Source organism: Lithobates pipiens, unplaced genomic scaffold, assembly GCF_037356315.1.
Source record: "Lithobates pipiens isolate NorthernLeopardFrog02 unplaced genomic scaffold, aLitPip1_a1.2 Scaffold_23, whole genome shotgun sequence".
Lineage (NCBI taxonomy): Eukaryota > Metazoa > Chordata > Amphibia > Anura > Ranidae > Lithobates > Lithobates pipiens.
Window position 1 is genome coordinate 228,405,188 of NW_027507785.1, and position 23,692 is coordinate 228,428,879.

At 45.4% G+C, this 23,692-nt stretch overlaps 1 protein-coding gene across 1 annotated transcript in view; it reads right to left on the bottom strand.

Moving 5' to 3' along the window:
• Positions 1-23,692, bottom strand: part of LOC143928180 (very-long-chain enoyl-CoA reductase-like) — a 161,720-nt gene that overhangs the window by 62,681 nt on the left and 75,347 nt on the right. The window contains 6 exon segments of the mRNA XM_077452888.1: positions 2,912-2,969; positions 10,523-10,566; positions 10,660-10,732; positions 12,380-12,485; positions 12,567-12,682; positions 21,989-22,092. Of these exon segments, the coding sequence (XP_077309014.1) occupies positions 2,912-2,969; positions 10,523-10,566; positions 10,660-10,732; positions 12,380-12,485; positions 12,567-12,682; positions 21,989-22,092 (501 nt within the window).

The following is a 23,692-nucleotide window of genomic DNA, read 5'->3' on the forward strand; positions in this document are numbered from 1 at the left end:
ACGGTGCCCTTGATTAGGAGGAATCTTCCCTCCGGGTCTGCCATTTCAAAAGTTTTGTCAAATTAACATGTTTGGCTACCAATATGGCTACCCCTTTAGATATTGATTCTGCGCTAGCGAGATAGAACTGGGGGAAGTGGGTGTGAAGGAACTTGGGACTATACCGTATAGGGAGGTGTGTTTCCTGAAGTAGGATCATGTCCAGTTTCAGAGACTTATAGTAATCAAAAACTTTTCTACGTTTGATGGGGGAATTAAGGCCCTGAACATTGTGTGAAGCTACCTTGAGCCTAGCGTCTGGGTGGTCAGCCATGGAGCAGAGGGGGAGCCCAGCATCTGAGTGCGGCCTCACTTACCCAATTAGCGGCAGAAGTGAGGTCCTCGGCCTGTTGTGAACTCGTTGAGGATTGTGCAACATAAGTGATCCAGTACATGCCTGAAAAATATGACAGTGTCAGAAACATAATTTGCAGAAGTATCTTTTCATAAGATGGGAGAGAGGGGAGGATGGGAAATGAAAAAAAGAGGACTCCTGGAAGAAGAAAGAGGAGTTTGGGGTAGGAGACACCCCTCGAAGGGCTAAAGGTGTTCAATGGCACCATCTGACCAATATGATCAGATGTCCCGACCCTCAGGTGCCTGAGAGAGACTGAGGGTGGGGGAGGTACGCAAGTGGTCCCTCGGAGAACCAGGGACCCCCATACGGGAAGAATCCCAATCTGTACACATGGTGGTAAAACGTGAAGCACGGCAAAACATTGCGTATAGGTGAAACCTAAACAGAACATTTAAAACGAAATAAAGAACCATCAAATGAGACCCCATATATAAGGTAACTTCTTGGATCCGTATCCCTCTGTAGTGGCTGCTGAGAGCTCTTCACGGCTCAACAGGAGGGAGCAGGGGGAAGAAGTGGGTTCAAAGGCAGTCCATATGAGGGTATGGGAAACAGCTAGGCATCTGAGGGCATCATGAACTGAGGTGGGAACAGGACAGGAAAACAGGTCAGCACAGGTGGAGGACAGGTCCCCCTGATAATGGGGGGGGGGGGGGGGGAGTCCTCTGACCCTCTCCAGGACCTCGGGCGACATGAAGAAGTGGAGGACAGAAATTGAAGCCTGGGTGCTCCTCAGGTAGGTGCGTTGTCCTCGACTTTCTTGGTTCTTCCCGAATTCCACAGAGACTGCGGGCTGTTGGGTGTTGGCCTTTTGTTGGAGCCGTGTCCAGGATTAGAGGTATCGATGTCAGCTTCTTGGGAGATAAGTTTCAGTCGGATGAGAAGTTTCTCCCCCTCAGGGAAGGTTGAGAAAGCGTAGGTTTTTCCTTTGTCGGAAAACCGAACAGCAAAGGGGAAGGCCCACTTGTATTTTATTTCTCTCTGCATCAGCACAAGCAAAAGAGGTTTCAATGATCTCTGTCTTTGTATTGTAGACGGGGAAAGATCTGCAAAAATCTGTACCTGATGACCCTGACACATGACATGCTGCAGGGACCTGGCTCTCCATGACTTCTTCCTTCACAGAGAAGTGGTGGGGCTTGGCGATCACGTCACGTGGGGTACCATCCTTCCTAGGAGGACCGAGGATTCTATGGACCCTATCAAGTTCCAGCTTTGGAGCTGAGATATCAGGGATTAGCTGTGTGATTAGGTCGTGGACCGCCGCGGATACATCCACTACCGATTCCGGGAGCCCACAGATTCTGATATTGTATCTCCGTGACCCATTTTCAAGGTCGTCTATGCGGGCCATGGCCAGGCCAAGTTGCTCCTGCACCGAGTATATGTGCCTGGAGTTCTGGTTGGTTATGGCAATGGTGTCCACCATTTTGTGTTCGATCGTTTCGATCCGTGAGCCCAGATTAATAAAGTCAGCTTTTAGTTCCCCTGTGATTTTCAGGGCAGCTTGGGATAGTCCCTTCTCCAGCAGTTCAGAGAATTTGTGGAATAGAGCATCCATGTGGGATACCGGGTCTCTATGAGAGGCCTCATGGGGGGGCTAGGCCTGCCTGAGGGGGATGGGGAGAAGTCCTGAATGGTGCGTTCCAGGAGGGATACAGTGGAGGCCGGGGACGGAGTGGTGTCCTTGGGGGGGCCCCTGAGACTGCCTGGAGTGACATGGGAAGGTGGGTGGGCTGGTTCTGACCTGTAGTCCGCTAAGCCTGTGGAGCGATGTTCCTGGGATAGGAGCTGTGCTGCGGTGGCCATCTTGGATTTCTCCCTCTCATCCAGCGATGCGAACAGCGGTCCCAGATTGCGTTTTACCGGTCCCCCGGTCATCCGGTAGTGTGCCCAGGCTCTTTGGGGAGCCATCTGTGCCACTCGTGGAGCGTTTGGTAGGCCATGCTGTGCGCTAGGGGTCCCGTTGTTCCGCGAGGCAGCGGAGCTCTAGATGATCGCGGCCATCTTGTGAGCCTCGCGCATGCACACTTCCAGCGCAGTACATCTTTATTCATGACCAACACCTTAGACACTGGGGGAAAAAAAAACTGACTCCCCCCAGAAGTGGGAGGGGTTATATAGGTAGTACAATTCTTGCCTTAGGGCATGCCAGTGTCCATCACTCATCAGTGGCCCTATAACCCACATAGTAAGTACTATGGCTCTGTGTTCCCTGATGTAAGAAAATAAATCTTGAAAACCATAATTTTCCTTCCACTTCACAATTATCTGCCACTTTATGTTGGTCTATCATACAAAATCCCTTTACATTTTTGGTTGTAACATGACAAAATGTGGAAAAATGTCAAGGGGTATGAATACTTTTTCAAGGGACTGTATATTACCCCTTAAATCTTTATGCAAAGGAAAAGCTGAAGTAGTTATGTCTTATTTTCAGTAAACCTGCATTTCCTTCAAAAGGAAAAAAATATATAATATACATTAAAAAAAAAAAAAAAAAAAAGTACCCACCATCTGCTTTTAGACCGCTTAAAGCTACATGGATGGAAAAATTACCAGTTTCACATATCTGTAAAAAGAAGAGATCTAATTAGGTTCAGAAAAAGCCCAGTTCATCTAACTTGATAAAATATGCACGTGTATATACCATGAGTTATAGTATCATGGCAACACATCACACCAATAGAATAGTCTGCTGCCAATTTCAGAATGTGATGTGTACTAAAACTAATGGGAATGCCTTCTGCATGCTTCGGTCATTGAATATTTTCAGCACTTGGAGACAAAGAAATAAAAATATTCTATATAAGAACTATAAACTAAATCCCTTTCTATCCAAAATGTATATCCATATGCAAGGAAGTCACTACTTGGCCTCACCAGCATTTCATGAAAAACAGTAGTCAGAATGCGCAATAGGTTTGTGCAAACAATTTGCATAAGAATGACCCAAAAATGTACCCCAAAAACTCCAACCCTATATAGAGCATGTCTCAGCATTTTTGTTTTTCTATTACCCTCTTCCTTTAGCAGGAAACAACTTTTGCTACTTCTGCCAACTAGGGATGAGCTTCGTGTTAGAGTCGAACATACGTTCAACTCGAACATCGGCTGTTCGCCCGTTCGGCGAATTCCGAATGTTATGGGCCGTTCGCGCCAAATTCGTGTGGCGCTCACGGCCCACAATGCACTGCGTCATCACAGTGCATTGCTGGCTCTTGATTGGCCAAGCATGCACTGTGACCCTGCATGCTTGGCCAATCATAGCTCAGGCTGTGTAGTATACGCCCCACACTATATAAGGCCGCCAGCGCGGCGGCCTTGTGTAGTGTGTTGGCGTCTGAAGCAGTTAGTGGGTGTTCTGTGTACCTTAAACACAGTATACACCGATCGTTATCGGCCGATTTTCGATCTTGCTGTTGTGTAGTGGTTGTTGTCTGCGTGCCCTGACCGCAGTATACACCGCTATATTCACCTCACCTATATAGCTAGTGATCTATCTTTTATAATAGAGCTTGCAGTCAGTAGTGTTAGCACGCAGACAGCACGCACAAGCTCCTCTGTACCCAGTACACACCGCTATATCCACCTACATAGCTCTTCTCTATTTGAGCCCACTTGCCATCTGCAGGAGTTATTGGAAGTTGTGTGTGCCTCCAGCACAGCACAGTATACATCTGTATATACCCCTTAATCTCTGGTGTTCTATAATAAAAAGGCATCTGCCGGAGTTAGTGGGTGTTTTGTGCCTCCAGCACAATATACACCTGTATCTACCCTTTATTGCTGTTCTCTAATATAGCCATCTGCAGGGCTTAGTGGGTGTTGTGTGACTCCATTACAGTATACCCCTTTATCTCTGGTGTTCTATACTAAAGGCATCTGCAGGAGTTAGTGGGTGTTGTGTGCCTCCAGCACAATATACACTACCAGCTGCTGTTTTACCCAACTCCCTTCAGGCCATTACCATGTCTGGAAGGCCAGCAAGTAGAGGCAGACAGGCGCGAGCCGATAAGAGGGCAAGCAGGCTCTGTGTCTAGAGACAACAGTGCTGGTTGTGGACGCGGTGCATTGTCATCAGCACGTGGCCATGGGACACACTTGTCCTTTTCGGCAGCTGGACATGATGAACCGCAACATGCCAACGACTTGGTAGAGTGGATGACCAAGCCCTCTTCATCCTCCTCATCCTCTCTCACCCAGTCTCAGGGTACTAGCAAAACAGCTGCCAACGCATAGTCTTCCCTCCTCTCAATGTCATCATCAGTGACTCCTTCCCTAGACCCACCACTAGAGGCGATTCAGTTTGCATTGTGCGCTATATAAGTATTTCATTCATTCACCACGTCCTCCTGAGGAGTCTCCTGAACTCTTTGAGCACAGTGTTGGGTACATGCTCCAGGAGGATGCCCAGTGTTTGGTAGGCTCTGATGAAGACACTCAGCTAGAGAAAGGCAGTAGCATGAATGCAGAGAGAGGGGATGCTCAAGAAGGACAGCAATCTGGCAGTCATGTTCCACAAGCTGCAGCATATTGCCAGGTTTGCTACAGCGATGAAGAGGGAGGGGATGATGAGGGCACTGACTCCACGTGGGTGCCTGGTAGGAGAGAGGAGGAGGAGGAGGCGGCACATGTCCCAAGAGGCAGGATGCCCTCCGGGGGCCAGCTTAGGGGCAGCACACCGACTGAATCACACCGCAGAGCTCCGCCTGTGCAGGGCGCTGCCTCTGCACGTTATTCTAAAAGTTCTTTGGTGTGGGCCTTTTTTGAGATGAGTGCATCAGATTGCACCGCTGCTATTTGCAACATATGTCTCAAGCGTATCTCGCGTGGCCAAAACATCAGCCGCTTGGGCACCACATGCTTGACCAGACATATGTTGACCTGCCATGCAGCTCGTTGGCAAGCGTACCTCAAAGACCCACACCAAAGAACAAAGCGGACCTCTCCTTGCTCCTCATCAGCTGGCATCTCCAACCCCACTAGACCTTCAGTCCTCTCTGAAACCTGCTCTGAGAGGAATGAAGGTGTAGAATTAGGTGTGTCACAGCCAAGTGCTTCCGGGCACTCTGCTAGCAGTACACCCACGTCCGATTATAGCAGGCAAATGTCCCTGACCCAGCTGCTGGACTGGCGAAAGAAGTTCACTCCCAGCCATCCACATGCCCAGCGGTTGAATGCTAGCTTGGCTAAATTGCTAGCACTTCAACTGCTGCCTTTTCAGTTGGTAGACTCGGCCCCCTTCCGTGAGTTTGTACAATGTGCGGTTCCTCAGTGGCAGGTCCCTAAACGCCACTTTCTCACGGAAGGCGATTCCGGCTCTCTACCGGCATGTGGAAGGCAATGTCCTTGCCTCGCTGGAGAGGGCGGTCAGCGGTAAGGAGCATATTACCGCTGACTCATGGTCCAGCAGGCATGGACAGGGACGTTACCTGTCTTTCACGACCCATTGGGTCACTCTTCTGGCAGCTGGGAAGGATGCAGGACAAGGTGCAGTAGTGTTGGAGGTTGTTCCGCCACCACGCCTCCAAAATGCTACTATTGGTTGTGACACACCTCTCTCCTCCACCCCCTGCTCTTCTTCCAGTGCTCTGTCCTCAGAACCAGCGGTGCTCCATAGGCCTTCCAGGGGCTACGCAAGTACGCAGGCAAAACGATGCTATGCCAGGCTTGCGCTGGTTTGTTTGGGGGACAGGAGCCACATTGGGGTGGATGTTTTGTCAGCTCTGCAGGGGCAGGCCGAGAGGTGGTTGACGCCACGCCAGCTTAAGCCAGGAATGGTGGTTTGCGACAATGGCACCAACCTCCTCTCCGCCCTGCGACAGGGACAACTGACCCATGTGTCCCGTGTAGCTCACGTCCTTAACCTGGTGGTGCAGTGGTTCTTGGGCAGGTACCCCGGCTTACAGGATGTCCTGAAGCAGGCCAGGAAAGTCTGTGTGCATTTCCGTCGATCATTTAATGCCTGTGCTCGGCTGGCTGAGCTCCAAAAAGGAGTTGAACCTGCCCAAGAACCGCCTTATATGTGACATGCCCACCAGGTGGAAGTCAACGTTGGCCATGCTGCAGCGGCTGCACACGCAGCAGAGGGCCATCAATGAGTACCTGTGCGACTACGGCACCAGGACAGGGTCAGGGGAGCTCGGTTTTTTTCTCACCACACCAGTGGGGCATGATCAGGGATGCATGCACTGTCCTGTCCTCGTTTGAGGAGGCCACAAGGATGGTGAGCAGTGACAGTGCATGAATCAGTGACACTGTAACTCTTGTCCACCTCTTGGAGCATACGCGGCATGGAATAATGGACAGGGCACTTGAGGCAGAACAGAGGCAGGAAGAGGAGGACTTCCTTGCCTCTCAAGGCCCCCTTTATCCAGACAGTGTTCCTGCTGTGCCACCCATCACACAGGAAGAGGATGAGGAGGAGGATGATGATTGTGTCAGCATGGAGGTGGAGGCTGGCACTCAGCATCAGTCTTGTAAGGATGATTTACAGTCCCAAGAAACACGTGGACTTGTACGTGGCTGGGAGGAGGTAGCTGCGGATCATGTCCTTAGTGACCCAGAGGACTCCGGACCGAATGCCTCAGCTAACCTATGCTGCATGGCCTCCCTGATCCTGCAAAGCCTGTGGAAGGATCCTTGTATTCTTCGGATCAAGGAGAGGGACCATTACTGGCTGGCCACTCCCCTTGATCCACGGTACAAGGGTAAGGTTGCCGACCTTATATTGCCATCGCAGAGGGAGCAGAGGATGAGTCATCTCCGGGAGGCCTTGCATAAAAGGTCTGTGCAACACATTCCCAGAGACTGGGAGGTTACAAACTCCTGGTCCTGGACAACGTGTTGCTGAGGCATCGGTCAGAAGGAGCGGTGGAGAAGGTGGCCGTCTGACTGATGCTTTCAGACAATTTTTTAGTCCGCAGCCCCAAGGTATGATCGGTTCCAGCAACCATCGCCAGCGTCTGATTTACATGGTGCAGGAATACCTAGGGGCAAGGTCAGACTTGGACACCTTTCCCACTGAAAATCCTCTGGCTTACTGGGTCTTGAGGATGGATCACTGGCCAGAGCTTGCACAGTATGCAATTGAGCTACTGGCCTGTCCTGCATCCAGCGTTTTCGCAACGCACCTTCAGTGCTGCTGGTGGCTTTGTTAACGATCACAGGGTGCGCCTGTCCACCGAATCAGTTGATCGACTGACCTTCATCAAGATGAATCAGTCTTGGATCACCCACAGCTACCAAGCACCTGAAGCTGATGTAACTGAATAATTTTTTTGGAAATATCACATCCCTTCAAGACTGCCTATGCTGATGCTGAGTGACTGTCCTGTTATGTTGATTGTCTATCCTCTTCCTCCTCCGCTGATATCTTGGAAGAACATTTCTGGTTCTGGGTGATGCCATCAGCCCAATTTTTCTGCCCCTGTTTAACAGGGGCGTTTAATTACAATTTTTGATGCAATGCTTTGCAGCAGGGCTAATTCCTGCAATAAAACTAGAGTATATGGGAGAGGTTGCAGTGTCGTGGCACCAGCACCAGTGCCTAAGGCCCAATTTTTCTGCCCCTGTTTAACAGGGACATGTAATTACAATTCTTGATATAATATTTCACAGGAGGGCCCGTTCCTGTGTCCACCCATAGTAACTGAGGACTTATAGTGTTGTGGCACCAGCACCACAACCACCAAAAGGTAAATTTTTCTACCACTGTTCAACAATGGCATGTAATTACAATTCTTGATACAATCGTTCACAGCAGGGCGCTCCAGCGCCCACCAAGAGTCACTTTGAGGGCTTACAATGTTGTGGCAAAACCAACACCTTGTTCCGCCATTTCTGCAGAGCATATAGGGCAGGCCCCTACTTTCAAACATCCAACTTACAAACATCTCCTACTTGCAAACGGAAGGAGACAACAGCAAGTGAGATGAAAAAAGATGGACGACAAAACAAATTATACAGGGGTGATAACCCTTCCCTATGTTTTCCAAAAAGCTTAAAAATTGTTTTTTTGACTGCAGCTACACTTTAAAAATGTACCAGTTGAAAATTACAAACAGATTCAACTTAACACAACAAACCTACACAGTCCCTGTCTTGTTTGCACCGCCTGTATACTGCTGTTCTGAGTATATAGGGCCTGGGGGCCACACGCATTTCCTTTTTTTAATATGGGTACGGGGTTCCCCTTAATATGCGTACAAGACCCAAAGGGGCTGGTAATGGGCAGGGAGGGCTACCCATGCCATTTTTCTCAATGATTTTCAACCATTCTGCAGGAACCAGATATAACATTAAAACCGCAGTTTTCAATTATGTTATTTCCGTTTAATGTCATTTTGTGCAGGGACTGTTCTAAACACGGGAAACACGTGGCACTTCACAGGCATACTACAGACACCCCCCAGACACCATATTTAAAGGAATATTTCACTTTTTTTTCACTTTAATCATCATTAAAATCAGTGCTCCCGCCAAAACGGCCATTTTTAAAAACATTTTAGGCATTGACCCATGTCCCCTGGGGCAGGAGCCAGGTCCCCAAACCCTTTTTAGGACAGTATCTTGCATATTAGCCGTTAAAATTAGCACTTAATTTCGAACGTTCGAGTCCCATAGACTTCAATGGGGTTCTAACGTTCGTACGAATTTGGGATCCGTTCGAAAAAGTTCTGGTGCGAACCGAACCGGGGGGTGTTTGGCTCATCCCTACTGCCAACATGATCACACTTGTAAAGACTTTGCAGGACCAGCAGCTAGGAGGAATCAGCACAGTGCCCTAAACTATTGATGCAGGCAGAAAAGGAGAAAAAAAGCCAGGAGTGACACTGCTTAAGGTTTCAATGAATATTACTACCCATGAGCTACTAGCTTCTGCATTTATTGGCATCCTTCTACATGAAATGGGTGCCCCCACCCACCCTGCTGCCATAATCTACCAGTGTGACAGGGGTCTAATAGAGCTGAAGGAGCAGTTACGGGCAGTTTCCACTGACCTTTTCCCTCTACAGAAGCCACACTTTAGCTTTTATGAATAAAACACAATCCATGAATCAAGAATGGACAGTTGAAAAGGTCCACCCTTCCATTCATAGATCCTGTTTCAGTCATCGAAGCTGTAGTACATTTTCTATGAACGCAGTATGGGGCGTAGTTAGGTACCCATGACAGCATGTCAGCTCCCTTAGGGCTATTAACTGCCACTGAACTGGAAGATTGCAGCAGCAAGTATGGGACTGAGGAAGTGTCAAGAAATGCAGGAGCCAGAAGCACAAGGGACAACTCTATAAGTTATGTCCTATGTACATAAAAAAAGTTAGTTTACCCATCATACAGTTTTAGGGTGACTCACATGTACTGTCATACCAATGCAATGCCATTCATTTTCAATGGCTTCCCAATGCAATAAAAGTAGAGGGCAACATACTCACATTGGAGTGTACCATATGTAATGCACTGCATTAGAAAAAAAAAAAAAAACTCATGTCAGATTTCAGCTGGGTTGTGGTTTACTAGCAGCCCATTCGTTTTGTGTTGTGGCGCACGCCATTGTGAGTATTCTGCCCTTGAAAATGAATGGCCCTGCAAAGCATTTCATTTTGTTTGAGCTGCCTAAACCCAACATATGTTCATACACAACACAGTGCAGGGTTAAAGAGTGCTTATGTCCTCAACGTGCAACACCAGCTATTTTTAGTATGCTATACTGTACAGTTGCTATAAAAATGTTACTTCCATACAACTATGCCAATCAAAAGGCCCTGCTTGTTTGGAAAGTGCCTAATAAATGTGACTTCCTTCCCCCCACCCCCGATTGGCTTGGTGATCAATCCTGAAGCATGCACAGAGCCTGAAGGTAAATTAACTCACTACCTACATTAGCAACTTCATTATTGCTGAGCACTTAGCAGATGTAGGGGGCAGTATTAAGAATTTCTGACAAAAACCATTCAGGTCCAGAGTTTTAGAAAATGCAAGGTTAGAGAGATGAGGCCTTTGTGCTAGGTCCTCCAACAGAAAAGGGGTCCCTTGTGCTACAGAGCCTGAAAGCATCCATGTGGTCTTCAATATTTGCATTCTAAAAATTCTTTACATTTCAGTACATATTATACTTACCAAAAAAATGACCATGGCCAAACTTATCTGCTTTTTCCCATATGCTGTGAAACACGGAACACAAATATAATTATACAATTTCATATAGCAGATTGTGTTTAAAGCACGGTATAAATAATGAATTTACTGAAACTTACAGGGTGGAGTATAAAGAGGGTGGTTGATGTAGTATGCCAGCCATGCAGCAAATCCCCAGTAGTAAATACAGTTCTGTAAAACAGTCTGAATGTTAAGCTTTCAAATAAGATTTTTACTATAAATCTGCATTGCGTTTGTGGCTTGACATAAGTTTGTAATTCCCGTTCCCTTTCAAAACTACCTAGCATGTTGCCATCACTACATTTAGATCTATAATTCATACCTGCTTGAGCTTTCTTGGGGAGATGTCAGCTGGCTGGTATGGATTTATCTCAGCCATTTCCTGACATTTTTCGAGAGGGGCACCAGGGCAGACTGCAGCACTCCCCCGGCCTCTGTGTATGCTTGGGGGAAGGATCTCAGATAGATGTCTGTATGCACCTTAAAACAAATTTCTAATTTTGACCAGAGTGGAGAAGCATTACAGCCTCTGCTGGGGTTATACTGCTATCCACTTTCCCCACATTTCCCAACATGTTTTACCAGTCATGAAGGAGAACACCCCCAGTCTGCAACACGGAAAAAAACTAAAGCAATTTTTAGTAGGGTAGAGCAGGGGTCTCTAAACTTTTCAGCCCGAGGGCCACATGGTATATTTTATAAATATTTGCGGAACAAAAAAAATATATAAATATAAATATAAATATATATATATATATATATATATATATATATATATATATATTTTAAATTAATTAAAATGAATAAAAATGTATATAATCTCGTCAGAGCCTTTCCGCACTTCTGTGCCCCCCCCCACCCCGATTACACCCCCATTTAACCCCCCAATCTGATAACACCACCCCCCCAGCCTGATCACTACCAACCCAGATACCCCCAGTCTGATCACACCCCCATATCTCCACTCTGATCACACCCCCCCTCGTCATACCTCTCCCCTAACACACCCCTGCTCCATCACACACTTTTGGGTTTTGCAGTCCTGCAGACAGTTCCTCCTAGTCCTGTGGCTCCTCCTCCAGATGGTCAGTGGAGGAATCTGCAGTACACCAGTGTGGGTTAGCTGTCACTGGAGCAGGCACAGTACTTCCATATAAATCTGGCGGTGGCAGCTGCACAGAGTGGCAGCCACCGCCACTCTCCAAGTCCACCGCAACCTGCGCCGCCAGATCGATGCTTCCTGACAAGCATGGGAATCCGCCCAACTGCTCTGCCTACCTCTGCCTCATTGGATTTGCTCTGACAGAGGCACACATACATCGCCCCGCCTGCCTTCTGCTCTGTCCCACTACCTAAAGCGCACAGGGAATTGAAGCAGGCAGTCTCTGAAGGAGCTGCGGGCAGGATAAAACATCTAAGCAGGCTGGATGTGGCCCGAGGGCCGGGGTTTGGAGACCACTGGTGTAGAGGAAGGCTAGAACTGCAATCAGCTTTTTATTGCTGTGCGTGTCCCAGTTGGACACATGGGTCTGGTTATTCCTGGGAAAAATAAGAGCTGGTAAGTCATTCTTGAAGATATTTAGGCTGCATAATGAATTTAAATGCCACCATTTACTGCTCAGGCCAGTGTTAGGGCTGTCTCCTGCCCCCTTAACTTACAATTACATCACCCCATTTATGGTTTATGTGAATACAGACTTGCTGATCTGAAATATTAGCAACGCCTCTATTCTCACTTAGAACTGAAGTAGCCTATAGCTGAGCTCAGTTAAAAGAATATGACTGGTTTATTACAATGGTTTGAGAGAATACCCTTACCTTAATCATGCTCTTCAGAGGTAATGTCCCATGGGAAAAGCGATGAACAAATAATGTTTCAATCATTTTTTTTATATAATGAAACGAATGACAACAGCATGCCAAGCTACAGAGAAATTAAAAAGTAGTTTTAGATGTTTTAGGCTAAAACACGGATACTAAACAATTTTATGGTCATAGAACTTACTGTATTACAGAGTGTGGACTGGAGGTAAGAGTCTTAGTCAAGTCATAGAGGAAAGGCATCCGGAAGTAGAAAAAGAAGTATATAATAAGTGGGCCTGCGTATTCCAATAGGAAAACCTGGAACAAAAAAAAAAATATATATATATTAAAAAAGTAAAATAAAAATCTATAGCTTAAAGCCCAATTGAACCTTAAAGTGAATTTAAAACCAATGTCATCCTTTCTAAACTACTGCCATAGTTTAGAAATCTTCTCTATAAGGATATACATGCCTCCTGCATGTATCTTTACCGGTCAAATTTCTCCCCTGTTACGAGACCCAAAAAACTGCATATTCTGTGGGAGAGTCTGTTGTCTGGAGCTCAGTGGGTGGAGTCGTAATGTCAGTAGACTCCCCGGCCACCTCTACACACCTTGTCAATATGCATTTTCTCCTGTGTATTTCTTACACTGAACTTCTGCTATGATCTCCAACATCCAGTGAAAAGACAGGAAAGTAACCACATGACTTCAGCATGCCAAATCATGCTGAGGTGGGGAACATCCAATTCTGGCAGAGCAGCAGAAGAAAGGAGTGGGAGGGAATTAAAAAATAATGCATGTCTTAGGCTAGTGCGCGAGATGTGTAAAATCACCTGTCACTCACAGCAAGGGGGAGGATTTGACAACCTTTTATTCTGTTTGTCAAGATTTATCTGACTAAATAAAAGAGGATTGCTCAGAGCTAGATTAACTTTGTGGCAAGACTGGACTCAAATGATAGGAAATCTTCTACTATAGATAGATAGATAGATATATTTTTATTTATTTCGGATTTACATCCACTTTAAGGTTTAAATAGTCTAGTTACCGTACAGGGATAGATTTCTTAATCTGACAACTTGGATGCAGAAATTTCTGCTGCCAACAGCAATGGTTGCTTGATTTGATAGCATTTGCTCTTCCTCTCCCCTTTGTCACCAAGAAAGTGATGGGAAAACCAAAATACTTACAGTTAAATAGGGTATGTGGTCTGCTGCATCCAATGATGCGCCTACATATCTAAAAAGCACACTTTTTAGATACAAGAGTTTTAGCCCGGTTAAAGTCAGATACATCCGTAGTTTTAAGAGGAATATAGTTATGGCAGAAGCTAGCTGCCATAACCCTGGTATCCTCTTCTTCAGTGAGCGGTCCGGTTTCAGATCAAACTGGTCTCTGCGGTGGATTCACCACAAGATCACTTATCAGCGGCAGGAGAGGGCCACCCCCTTGCCCCACTCCAGTGCCCTCCGCCGCTTACCGGAGCAGTCAGTGGCAGAGCCGATCGGATCTTCACCCTTGCTGGGCAGGGAGACAAGTGTGGGGAAGATGGCCCCCACCCATCTCCATAATGCAGGACAGAAGCAATAGCAAATCACCACTTCCGCCCATAGCTCTTAAAAGGGCCATTTAAATGAAAATAAATTTTTAATTTTTTTGCAAATTAGCGTAAATGTCAAAAAGACCTCAGGTCTCACATATTTAAGAGGTCCTGTCATGCTTTATTTCTATTACAAGAGATGTTTACATTACTTGTAATAGGAATAAGTGACAATTTTTTTAAAAACCGTAAAAATAAAATGAGAATTTTTTTTAAACGCGGCCCGTCCCGACAAAAAGGATGTTCAAGCCACATAGGTGAGGTATCGACAAGATCGGTAGCGCGAGAGCAATAATTCTAGCCCTAGAAGTCCTCTAACTTAAAACATGCAACCTGTAGAATTTTTGAAATGTTGCGTTGGAGATTTTAAGGGTAAAAAGGTTTGTCGCCATTCCATGAGCAGGCACAATTTTGAAACATGAATTGTTGGGTATCAATTTACTCCACGTAACATTATCTTAAACAATATAAAAAATATTGGGCTTAATTTACTGTCTTATTTGACTTCAAAAAAGTATATTTCCCCCCCAAAAAATGCACTTGTAAAACCGCTGTGCAGATATGGTGTAACAAAGTATTGCAACAACCGCGATTTTATTCTCTAGGGCTTGTAAAAAAATAAAAATAATATGTTGGGGGGGGGGGGGGGAGGGTTTCTAAGTAATTTGATAGAAAAAAAATAAAACGTTTTTAACTTTTAAACAAATCTCAGAAAGGAGGCTCAGTCCTTCAGTGGTTAAATGAGGAGAAACACACAGCCACTTAATACATAGCATACAAACTTATGAGAATGCGATACAGTTAGTCATTACAATACAGTAAAAAGGTTCAGAATTTTAACACCTGATAAAATTGAAAACTGGATCCTAAACATGCTTTTAGGATGCATTTTTCAATTTCATGTATTGACATTTAGAACAATTTTCAGAGAACAAAGTATAAAATTATGGAATTTTTCCAAATAAGCTTGACAATATTTTATTGATTTTTCATGTATTGTAATGACTAGTTGTATTTATTCATCAATGAATTTGTACACCATGTATTTAGTGGCGGTGTGTTGCGCCTCATTAAAAGTTCCAGGGCAAACTTATGCTTTAAACTGATGCAAAGTACACACGACTGGACTTTCTGGCAGAAAAGGTCCAACGTCCGTCCAAAAGTCCGTCCGTTTTGAACAGGATGACATACAACGGGACTATAAATAAAAAAAAAAAGGAAGTTCAATAGCCAGTAGCGAATAGCTGCCGTTGCGTGGTATTTGGTCCGTTGGACCCGCACAAAAACGATTTTCCCATTAGGAATGGAGTCCGGACAGATTTGAAACATGTTCCATTTCTAGGTCAATCTGATTTTTTTTTTTTTAAAGCTATCGGACTATCCAACAGAATGATTCCGCCTTACCCATTATGCTGGAAAGTCCAGTTGTGTGCATGCGGCATTACAGTTGAGCAACAGATAAAGGGAAATCTCCTAAAGCAATGAGTCTCAGAATGAAAGGTCTATGATGGAAATTCCTTAATGTCTTGTGTCTTTAGGACAGTAAGTAAAGGGATATAGCTCCAGCAGGACAGACTTAAAAACCCAGTAGGATTTGGACCCTTTCCAACTTTAAGTTTTGGCTATGCATACACTTCAGTTCCAGCCCAAGGACATTTAACATTGATGGGGAGCTCAAAGTGAAAGCACCACAACTATAAAATCAATTGTCCAGTGCCGCTGTGAGAATGAACCACCACCCCCCCCCCCCCCCCATCTGAAAGCATGCCGACTGGAGTGGCATAATGTCTGAAAGCTTGTAGTTCCCTTACTATAGGAATACAATCCCTGATAGTGTGTTGAGATGGCACACCATTGGAGAAGGCGGCATGCTTTGTTTTTTTACAAACATTTCTAAAGTCTTACAGTGCTCTTGTAACATGAAAAACCTCCTACAGAAACATGATACTAGTTAAATATATTTTGCCACCTAACTTTTGCTTAGGAACCAGGCATTAAAGTTGTAAGTGTAGCGCTGGCTCCAGACGAGCATGTGCTATATGTTTTTGAAAGTTAATATTCCTGAAACCACAGTTGGGTTTTCGGGCTAATTTTACTAAAATTATGATTTCAGTACCAGTCCAGCTGGGTTGCACTGGGTTCTCCTTAGCCACAGGTGTAGCTGTCACCGCCGGCAAGTGGTAGCATGAAGTTTAGCTGGGTGTATTGAGTGCCACGTTTTCTTGGAACCAGTGCAGTGGGAGTGTTCTCCTGTGTATTCTGGGAGGTTTTATTTAAGGTACTGACCTCACATGCTACGAGGTTTCAGGCCAGAGGAGCTTTCGGTCTGGTTCTGGTCCTCCTGACCAGCCCCCATGGCCCTCCTGGCCTGGGGTGTGGTTCCATGCATTTCCAAGTCTCAGGGCTGGATAGTCCAAGGCAAAGCAACTCCAGGGACAGGCCTGAATGGATAGTGAGGTCTGGTGATTCAAGAATGGTCCAATGCCGTCTCATCCAAGGAGAGGCCCAGCAACAGGAGAAGCATCCAGGACAGGACTCTTCAGGAGAAGGCTATACACAAGGCTGGCTTCTCTGAAGGAGCTTGGAGGCTCAGTTGAAGGACACTTCATGGATCCACACTTATACGGCATCGCCGGATCGGCTGAGAGATACTGGTACCATATGATAGCTCTATAAAATTTGTCTATGTCCCTCAGTTACTCAAGTCTGTGGCAGAGACTTTATACCTTACCGGATGCTAGGCCTAGTGAGAGGAGGTCTATCCTGGGGGTTGTGAAAATCCAGTTGTGAAACAGTTATTCTCTGGATTTCTTCTATAAAGACTTTCCATTTCTGACAATCCAAAGTACCTGAACTTCCTCCTAACCCTCTACCCGAGGGATATGCAATTAGCGGACCTCCAGCTGTTGCAAAACTACAAGTCCCATCATGCCTCTGGGTGTCATGGTTGTGGCTGTCAGTTTTGCTATGCCTCAGTTCTGCAACAGCTGGAGGTCCGCTAGTTGCATATCCCTGCTCTACCCTAAACAGAGAGTCTGTTTCTATTTCAAATAACCAAAAGATTCAGTGTCAGTTTATACATTTCTTTGGGCCATCTATCACGGGAAAACCCAGACAGAGACGAGGTCAAGAAGGTAACGGTAAGCCCAATAAAACCAGCAGCTCCTTCGGGGGTTAGTGCTACACAAGGAAAAATGTACAGGCATTAACTTTTGTGCTTTATGAATACTACACAAATATGAAAATCCCAGTCAGACTAATCAGTAACCGTTTGAGAATCTTCCAAGATAGCAAACCTGAAAGATGTTTGGCTCTACCCTGACTGGTAAAACGATTAAAACAAGCAGTTAAAATCCACATCTACCCCCTCAGTTGATAAAAAAAAAAAAAAAAAAAAAAAAAAAAAGACTACCTCCACAATTGCATGAGGGGAAGCATATATCCCAACACCAAAATGTCCAGGGAGGGAAAGTAGGCCTGCTGTCCTGAAAGAATCCCAGGAACACTATTACCGTAAATGACAGATTTTCATCAATCTACCAGGACAGGAAACCTGAAAAGGAGGGGGGGACACACACACACACACCCCAACACGTAATATAGGCCTACCTTAGGGTGGGATCACTGCCTGGCAAATTCCACAACAAAAGAGCAACCTTCACCACACCATAAAAAACAAATTTAAGACAATGTTGTCAAAAATAAAAAATGAGGACCTGGGCTCACGTGCATTACCCACTTGCACATCTCCAGCCAACCATTAACATCAATTGAGATACTTAAATGAAAAACAGCCACAGCCAATGTTGAGGGGCGCATCAAAAATAGTCCTTGAAAAGGAAAAAAAAAAAAAAAAACAGTAGGGAGAGGACCAAGCCAGCCATGCTGTGTGGACTGATTCTGTATTTTCAGGTGCTTGGAGGCACAGACTAAAGATAAGAGGATAGTTTAACCACCATGCAATGTAGGCTAACAGGGGAGTGGAGGAAGGGAAGAATTAGTGAACATCAGCCTGATGTGCAGGGGTGAGGAGACTGCCACACAGTGGTGGTAACAGCAATATCTATAGCTATATCTATATAATACACACTAGCAACTACCTTTAGGTAGAGGTACGAGTAGTTTTTTCTAGCTGCAGGGCCCAGGTGCAGGTAAATTTAGCCAGGCATGCGTTTTATTTCAGGCCTGGTTGTTTTGATCTGGGAGTGTCTAGTGGGGGTGTGACCCCCTGTACTTTGGTTCAGAAATGCCTTCTCTGCTTCCAGGATTGCTCTGAAAGAGGTGGGACTTGAGACCAGAGTGGCAGGCAGCTCATGTGGGGAGCCCTGACCAATTATCTTTCTGTATTGGCAGAGGGCGGGCCTCTCATATAAAGCTGGGGTCACATGCTCCCAGGGAGGAGTTTATTGAAGCAGAAATACAGCATGGAGTAATGAAGTGCTGTCCCGAGCATCCCCACGTGGGGGATGCAGCAGACGCGGAGACCGCTAGAAAGGAGCTAAAAAGGTACAGATCCTCATCTCTGAGGCATTTGGAAGCTGTGACTGGGGAACACAGGACCTGGATGTAAAGAGTATCAAGCAAAGGAAGTAGCAGTTAAACGGAGGAGGAGTTAGAGTAGCATTCTGTGACAGGGGACACAGAACTGTTCTGGAGGAGAAGATCAGTGTAACAAAAGAGAAACTGGTCAGAGCAGTGTAGAATTTTTTGTGGCCAGGGAACACAGCATTAAGTATGGACTGGCTGAAAGTAGAAGTCCATTTATTGCCATGTGTCAGGTCAATGGGGAGAGATGCTGTGTCGTCTCTGGTGTGGTTAGCACATTCATAATAACTTCCAAAGACTGGGGGACCGATTCATAGAAGCTGGAGAAGAAAGCTGTGTGCACCTCTGGTTCTTTGACTCCAAAGGCAACATCATTCCAGTTTACTAATGGGAATTATTCAGAGTGGTTTCTTTTGGAAGTCTGTCACTATGCAGTAAAGGATTTTTACAAAGGAAAGAAAACAGTCAGTAAGGAAGTTAATGCACAGAAATATAAAGATCCAAGGCCACGAGTAATTTCAAGAATGTGCTGTATTATGGGCATCTCATATTTTCCTCTTCTCTCACCCAAGTTATACCCCGCAATAAAACAGAGCAGAATGTCTGTTTGTCTTTATCATGGTGAATGGGAGGTTGGCAGCAGGGTGACTGGCAGATTGTTATAACCAGCTCAGCAGCCCTTAGGAGGGTACCACTACACATACATACAAAAGTTGGGAGGAGCGTCCCTGGAACAGGCTGACCCAGGTACTCGCTGATGCTCAGACCTCATTGACTGGTTGTTCACAATGGCAGCGGTCCTGCTAGTCTGTGCTTACAAATTCCACAGGCCTCCAAGGTAGCAGTAAAGCGGAATAGGGAGTCATGGTGTATATATTGACAGCACCTCTACGTCTTTATAGCATAGAAGGCTTGGTGCATGCCATGCAAGCGAATGGCTATGTGTGCTGGAAGTTGGTCAGGTGGGATGGCAGGTGGAAGGAAGCCATATAGATGTAGCTGAAGCTGGATCACATGACATTTTGACGTTGATGCATTTCACTCACATCATGTGAGTTTCATCAGCATATGCGGGAGTGACATTGTGGCGCCAGTCATTCACACTGCTGAAGCGCACAAAACCGGAAAAAACACTGGGGAAGAGGAGTCTCAGTAGTGTGTGGGCGCTGCTGAGAGGGCTTCGCTCTAAGGTATTTCATAATGAGTAAGTATGCAATGCATAATTGCTCATTATGCCTTTGTCTTACGGGTTTTTTTGGGGGGGGGGGGGGGGTGACCCCCCCCCCTCTCCAACAGGAACCTCTTAAGCAGTGGGTCTTGCGACAATTTTAAATCCAAAAATATAGAACACAACCACTTGCACTCAAAGTGCTTAGAGCCACGCTTGTCTATTGACTTGAAGGAACTCATGTACAGTAGGGACGGAAATCTCCCTCTCCCTACACCAACACATTTTCCAGATTTTTGCATAGACTTTTCTTGCAACAACCTTTCTAGTTGTCAAGAGTATCAATCCCTGTCTGAACAAGATGTCTTTCAAGATCTGCTGCACACAAACTAAGCAGTCAGTTGAAAGAAATCTGGTCTGGAGAGATAGACCGGACCCCAGAGCAACAAAATCTGACCCATTTAAAAATGTGCCGCTACTTCCACAGCATCAGCTTCCAGTATCGAGAACCACATCATCTTTGGCCATCATGGGTTATCCGGATTAGACTGCATACTGATGGACTTAACTTTTGTAGTATATGAGGCGGATCAGGAGGTAAGACACAAGCCACACCAAAATCCCAGTCCTGGGCCAGAGCATTGATGCCCCAGGACTGACTCTTGGGGGGGGGAACGACACAGACTTTAACTTCCCCTTTGTTGTGTTGGAAAATACATTTCTGGCACTCCAAATGGGTCTATAGCATACAACAAATGTGGGGTTAGAATCCCTGAAACAGTCACTTGCTGAATGGGAGTGACTACCTCTTGAGCTGCCAAATCTTTCAATCCCTGCAGTAAGGCTGACACTTTTTGGGGTCCCTGGGCAGTGGAGTGAAAAATAGTTTAGGATGGTCTATACATTCCAAATGATAGACTGACCTCAGAGGCTGGAAGATAGCGACGGTCAGATTTCCGTTCACTGAGGTAATAAAAAAGGGATGTCTGCTGAACCCCCCACCCACTCACTTTGGATATTGGTTACTGGATGCTAGATGAGTAAGTAGTAATCCCTTTCGATGAGACTTTGTTGCTAGGCCATATTTTTAGGGTGTCATCAGGGATCTGTTCAGCAGCATACATGGCCTACAAGAGACAGTCTTCTTCAAGCAAATGCCTTTCAACTGTTAGAATCCATGGGATGATGGTTGAGATGTTGTATACAGCCCCCAATGAATGCTGCATCCTCTGTGGGGAAGTTGTGTGTAATTTTCCTGAAAAGCCATCTTAGAGAAAACTGCTATGGACACAGGTGCTGCTCATCCACTGCTAGAAATAGCCAGATGCCGCAACCAGGATGCACCCTCAGCGCGTGGACCAGCTACTCGCATGGAATATGCAGGAACTCAGTTTCTGGGCAGCAGGAGTGCTCACAGAGGGTAGTTGTGATGCCCAATCATACACTTTGCTTGGAAGAAGGCTGGAAAGATTATGTTTCCATACATGCACCCACGAAACTGGTAGTGAGACAGGCCTGAGCTTCCTGAACGCCTTAAGAAACAGACCACAATTTGAGGCCAAAATTCTGGATCCAAAAGGGAGAATACACTGAGCTTTTATGAAGTGATTTCAGCTGTATAGTATACACAGCTTCACCTCAGGGTTGGGAGTGAGTCCTTCCTGTACAATAGCATCTAGTCAGTAGGAAACAATCTAAACTGAGGGACAAGTGTTTGAGGGGATTTTGATTGCTCGTTTGGATTGTGTTTCCTGACAAGTTTTCTGCCCTGAAAGATGACTGGAGAAATTTTGTTATATATATATATATATATATATATATATATATATATATATATATATATATATACACACACACACACACACACACTATCTATAGATATCTATCTCTCTATCTACACACACATACATATACACTAACCACACACACACACACACACACACACACGTGGCTTAAGCCATTAACCTGCGTCTCTTCATTTCACTTTTTGTGAAAATGACTAGTAAACATTAGCTAATGATAAATCTCGCTTTTATAGTTCCCTTTGTCTTTGTTGGAACGGTTTAAAATGGGCATGTAAAACCTCAATTGTAGTGGGCTGAACATTTTAAAAGGGCCGCATTAAGTCTGAGGGCTGCACTAACAACTAAATGAGCAGCAAGTTGCCCAAAAAACAGCAGTTTGGCATACATTGAGTAAAGCTATTCATTCAATTTTGCTGTACAAATTCTTGATAAAGAAAAAAAAATCAAAAATAAAACCTGGAAAGTAGATTTAACCAATGGCAGTTTAAAGAATGATACAGTACCATAGTCCATCCAACCTGAGGGCCCAAATCCCTGAAATATAAGGTAGCTGTTGTGCCAACTGGTAGTTCCTGCAGTATTTCTTCATCTTTCAGTGATCTGCCTTCTGTAACAAAGATACAAGAATTACTTGCAAAAGAAAGGTAAAAAATGTGATTCTGAAACAGCCACCAATGTAGCAAAAAGGCCTTGCAACAGCAGGAAAAAAAATTAAGTATAGATAGACAATGGCAAGTATTGTCCACACAACCATAAAACTGGATAACTAATCTATTGTCTAAACTTGTGGGTATGAGAACATATTAAAAGCAGTCTTAAAACCAAAAGTTTAAACATCCTGCAGCTTACCTAGTGTGGTAGCTGCATTTGCTACTACGTAATTCAGTCATTAACACTTCCTGTCGAAGGACTGATTCATGCCAGCCACTGCACTACAGTGTGAACCAGCTGAGATCAACGCATGGTGCACTGAGCTTGAGTTATTTATTTTTTAAGGAGGAAAAAAAAGTTCAAATTACATCTCAAAAGGTCAATTGCGGGCCACATGGTGTAAAGCAATGACTTTCCCTGCACTGCAGGAACAAAAAAAAGTTTTGTACTCACCATAAAATACTTCTCTGTAGTTCACCAACTGACACAGCTCCTTTATTAGGCCATTGGGTTGTTATGCCACCTTCAGGAGAGGACTAGGCAGAACATGTTAAAACTAGAACTTTCTAGTTCCGCTCAAGGGGCGGTCCCTTAGGCAACAACCCCCCAGCCTGCCTCCTGCAGCTTCAGTACGTCAAAAAAAAAAAAAAAAAAAAAAAAAAGCTATTTTCGCTTATGTTCACCGACTGACACCTTTCTTAGACCATCGGGATGTCCCCAAGCAGCCCAAAATGAGGAGTGGGAATAAAACTTCTAACAAAAATAAATTCTTTGCTGTTCTTTTGTGGAAAAACAGATTGAGGGACAATCTGGGAGTCACTACTTCACAAACTGCCTCAAAACTTCAGAAATGCAACAGTGCATTTACTAAAATGGTACTGCGTTTACCAAAAACTCAAATTCTTTTCGTGCAATTGCAAATTACACGGCTGCCTGCAAAACTTTATGGCCAAAACAGGCATCAACTGATGCACAGACATCTACCTTGTAGAATTTTGTAAAGGTGTGAACAGACAACCAAGTCACCGCTTTACACACTTGAGCAACAGACACTTGATGTCGGAAAGCCCAAGACGTTCCAATTGCCCTGGTGGAGTGGGCCGTGACCAGAAAAGGGGGCACCTGCCCCTTCAAGGCATAGGCCTGTACTACAATCTGTCTGATCCACTTGGAAACGGTGGCCGACAAGACCGCCATGCCTCTTTTTGGACCAGCCGCCAAAACAAGGAGTCCGACTTCCAAAAAGGGAGCCGTAGCCAAGAAATACACCCTCAGAGCCTGGACCACCTCTTTAGGATGTGTCGGTTTAGGACACAGATGGTAACGTGGAACGCTGAAACCACCTTCGGCAGAAAAGGTTGCGGACCCAACACCACCTTATCCTTGTGGATAACCAGGTTGGGCGACTTGCAAGACAAGGCCGCCAGTTCTGAAACCCTCCTGGCCAATGTAATGGCCACTAGAAAGCCCACTTTCTGAGAGAGTCAAGAGGGATCTCTGATATTTTCAAATGGCGGTTTCTGAAGCGCCAATAACACCAGGTTCAGATCCAACGG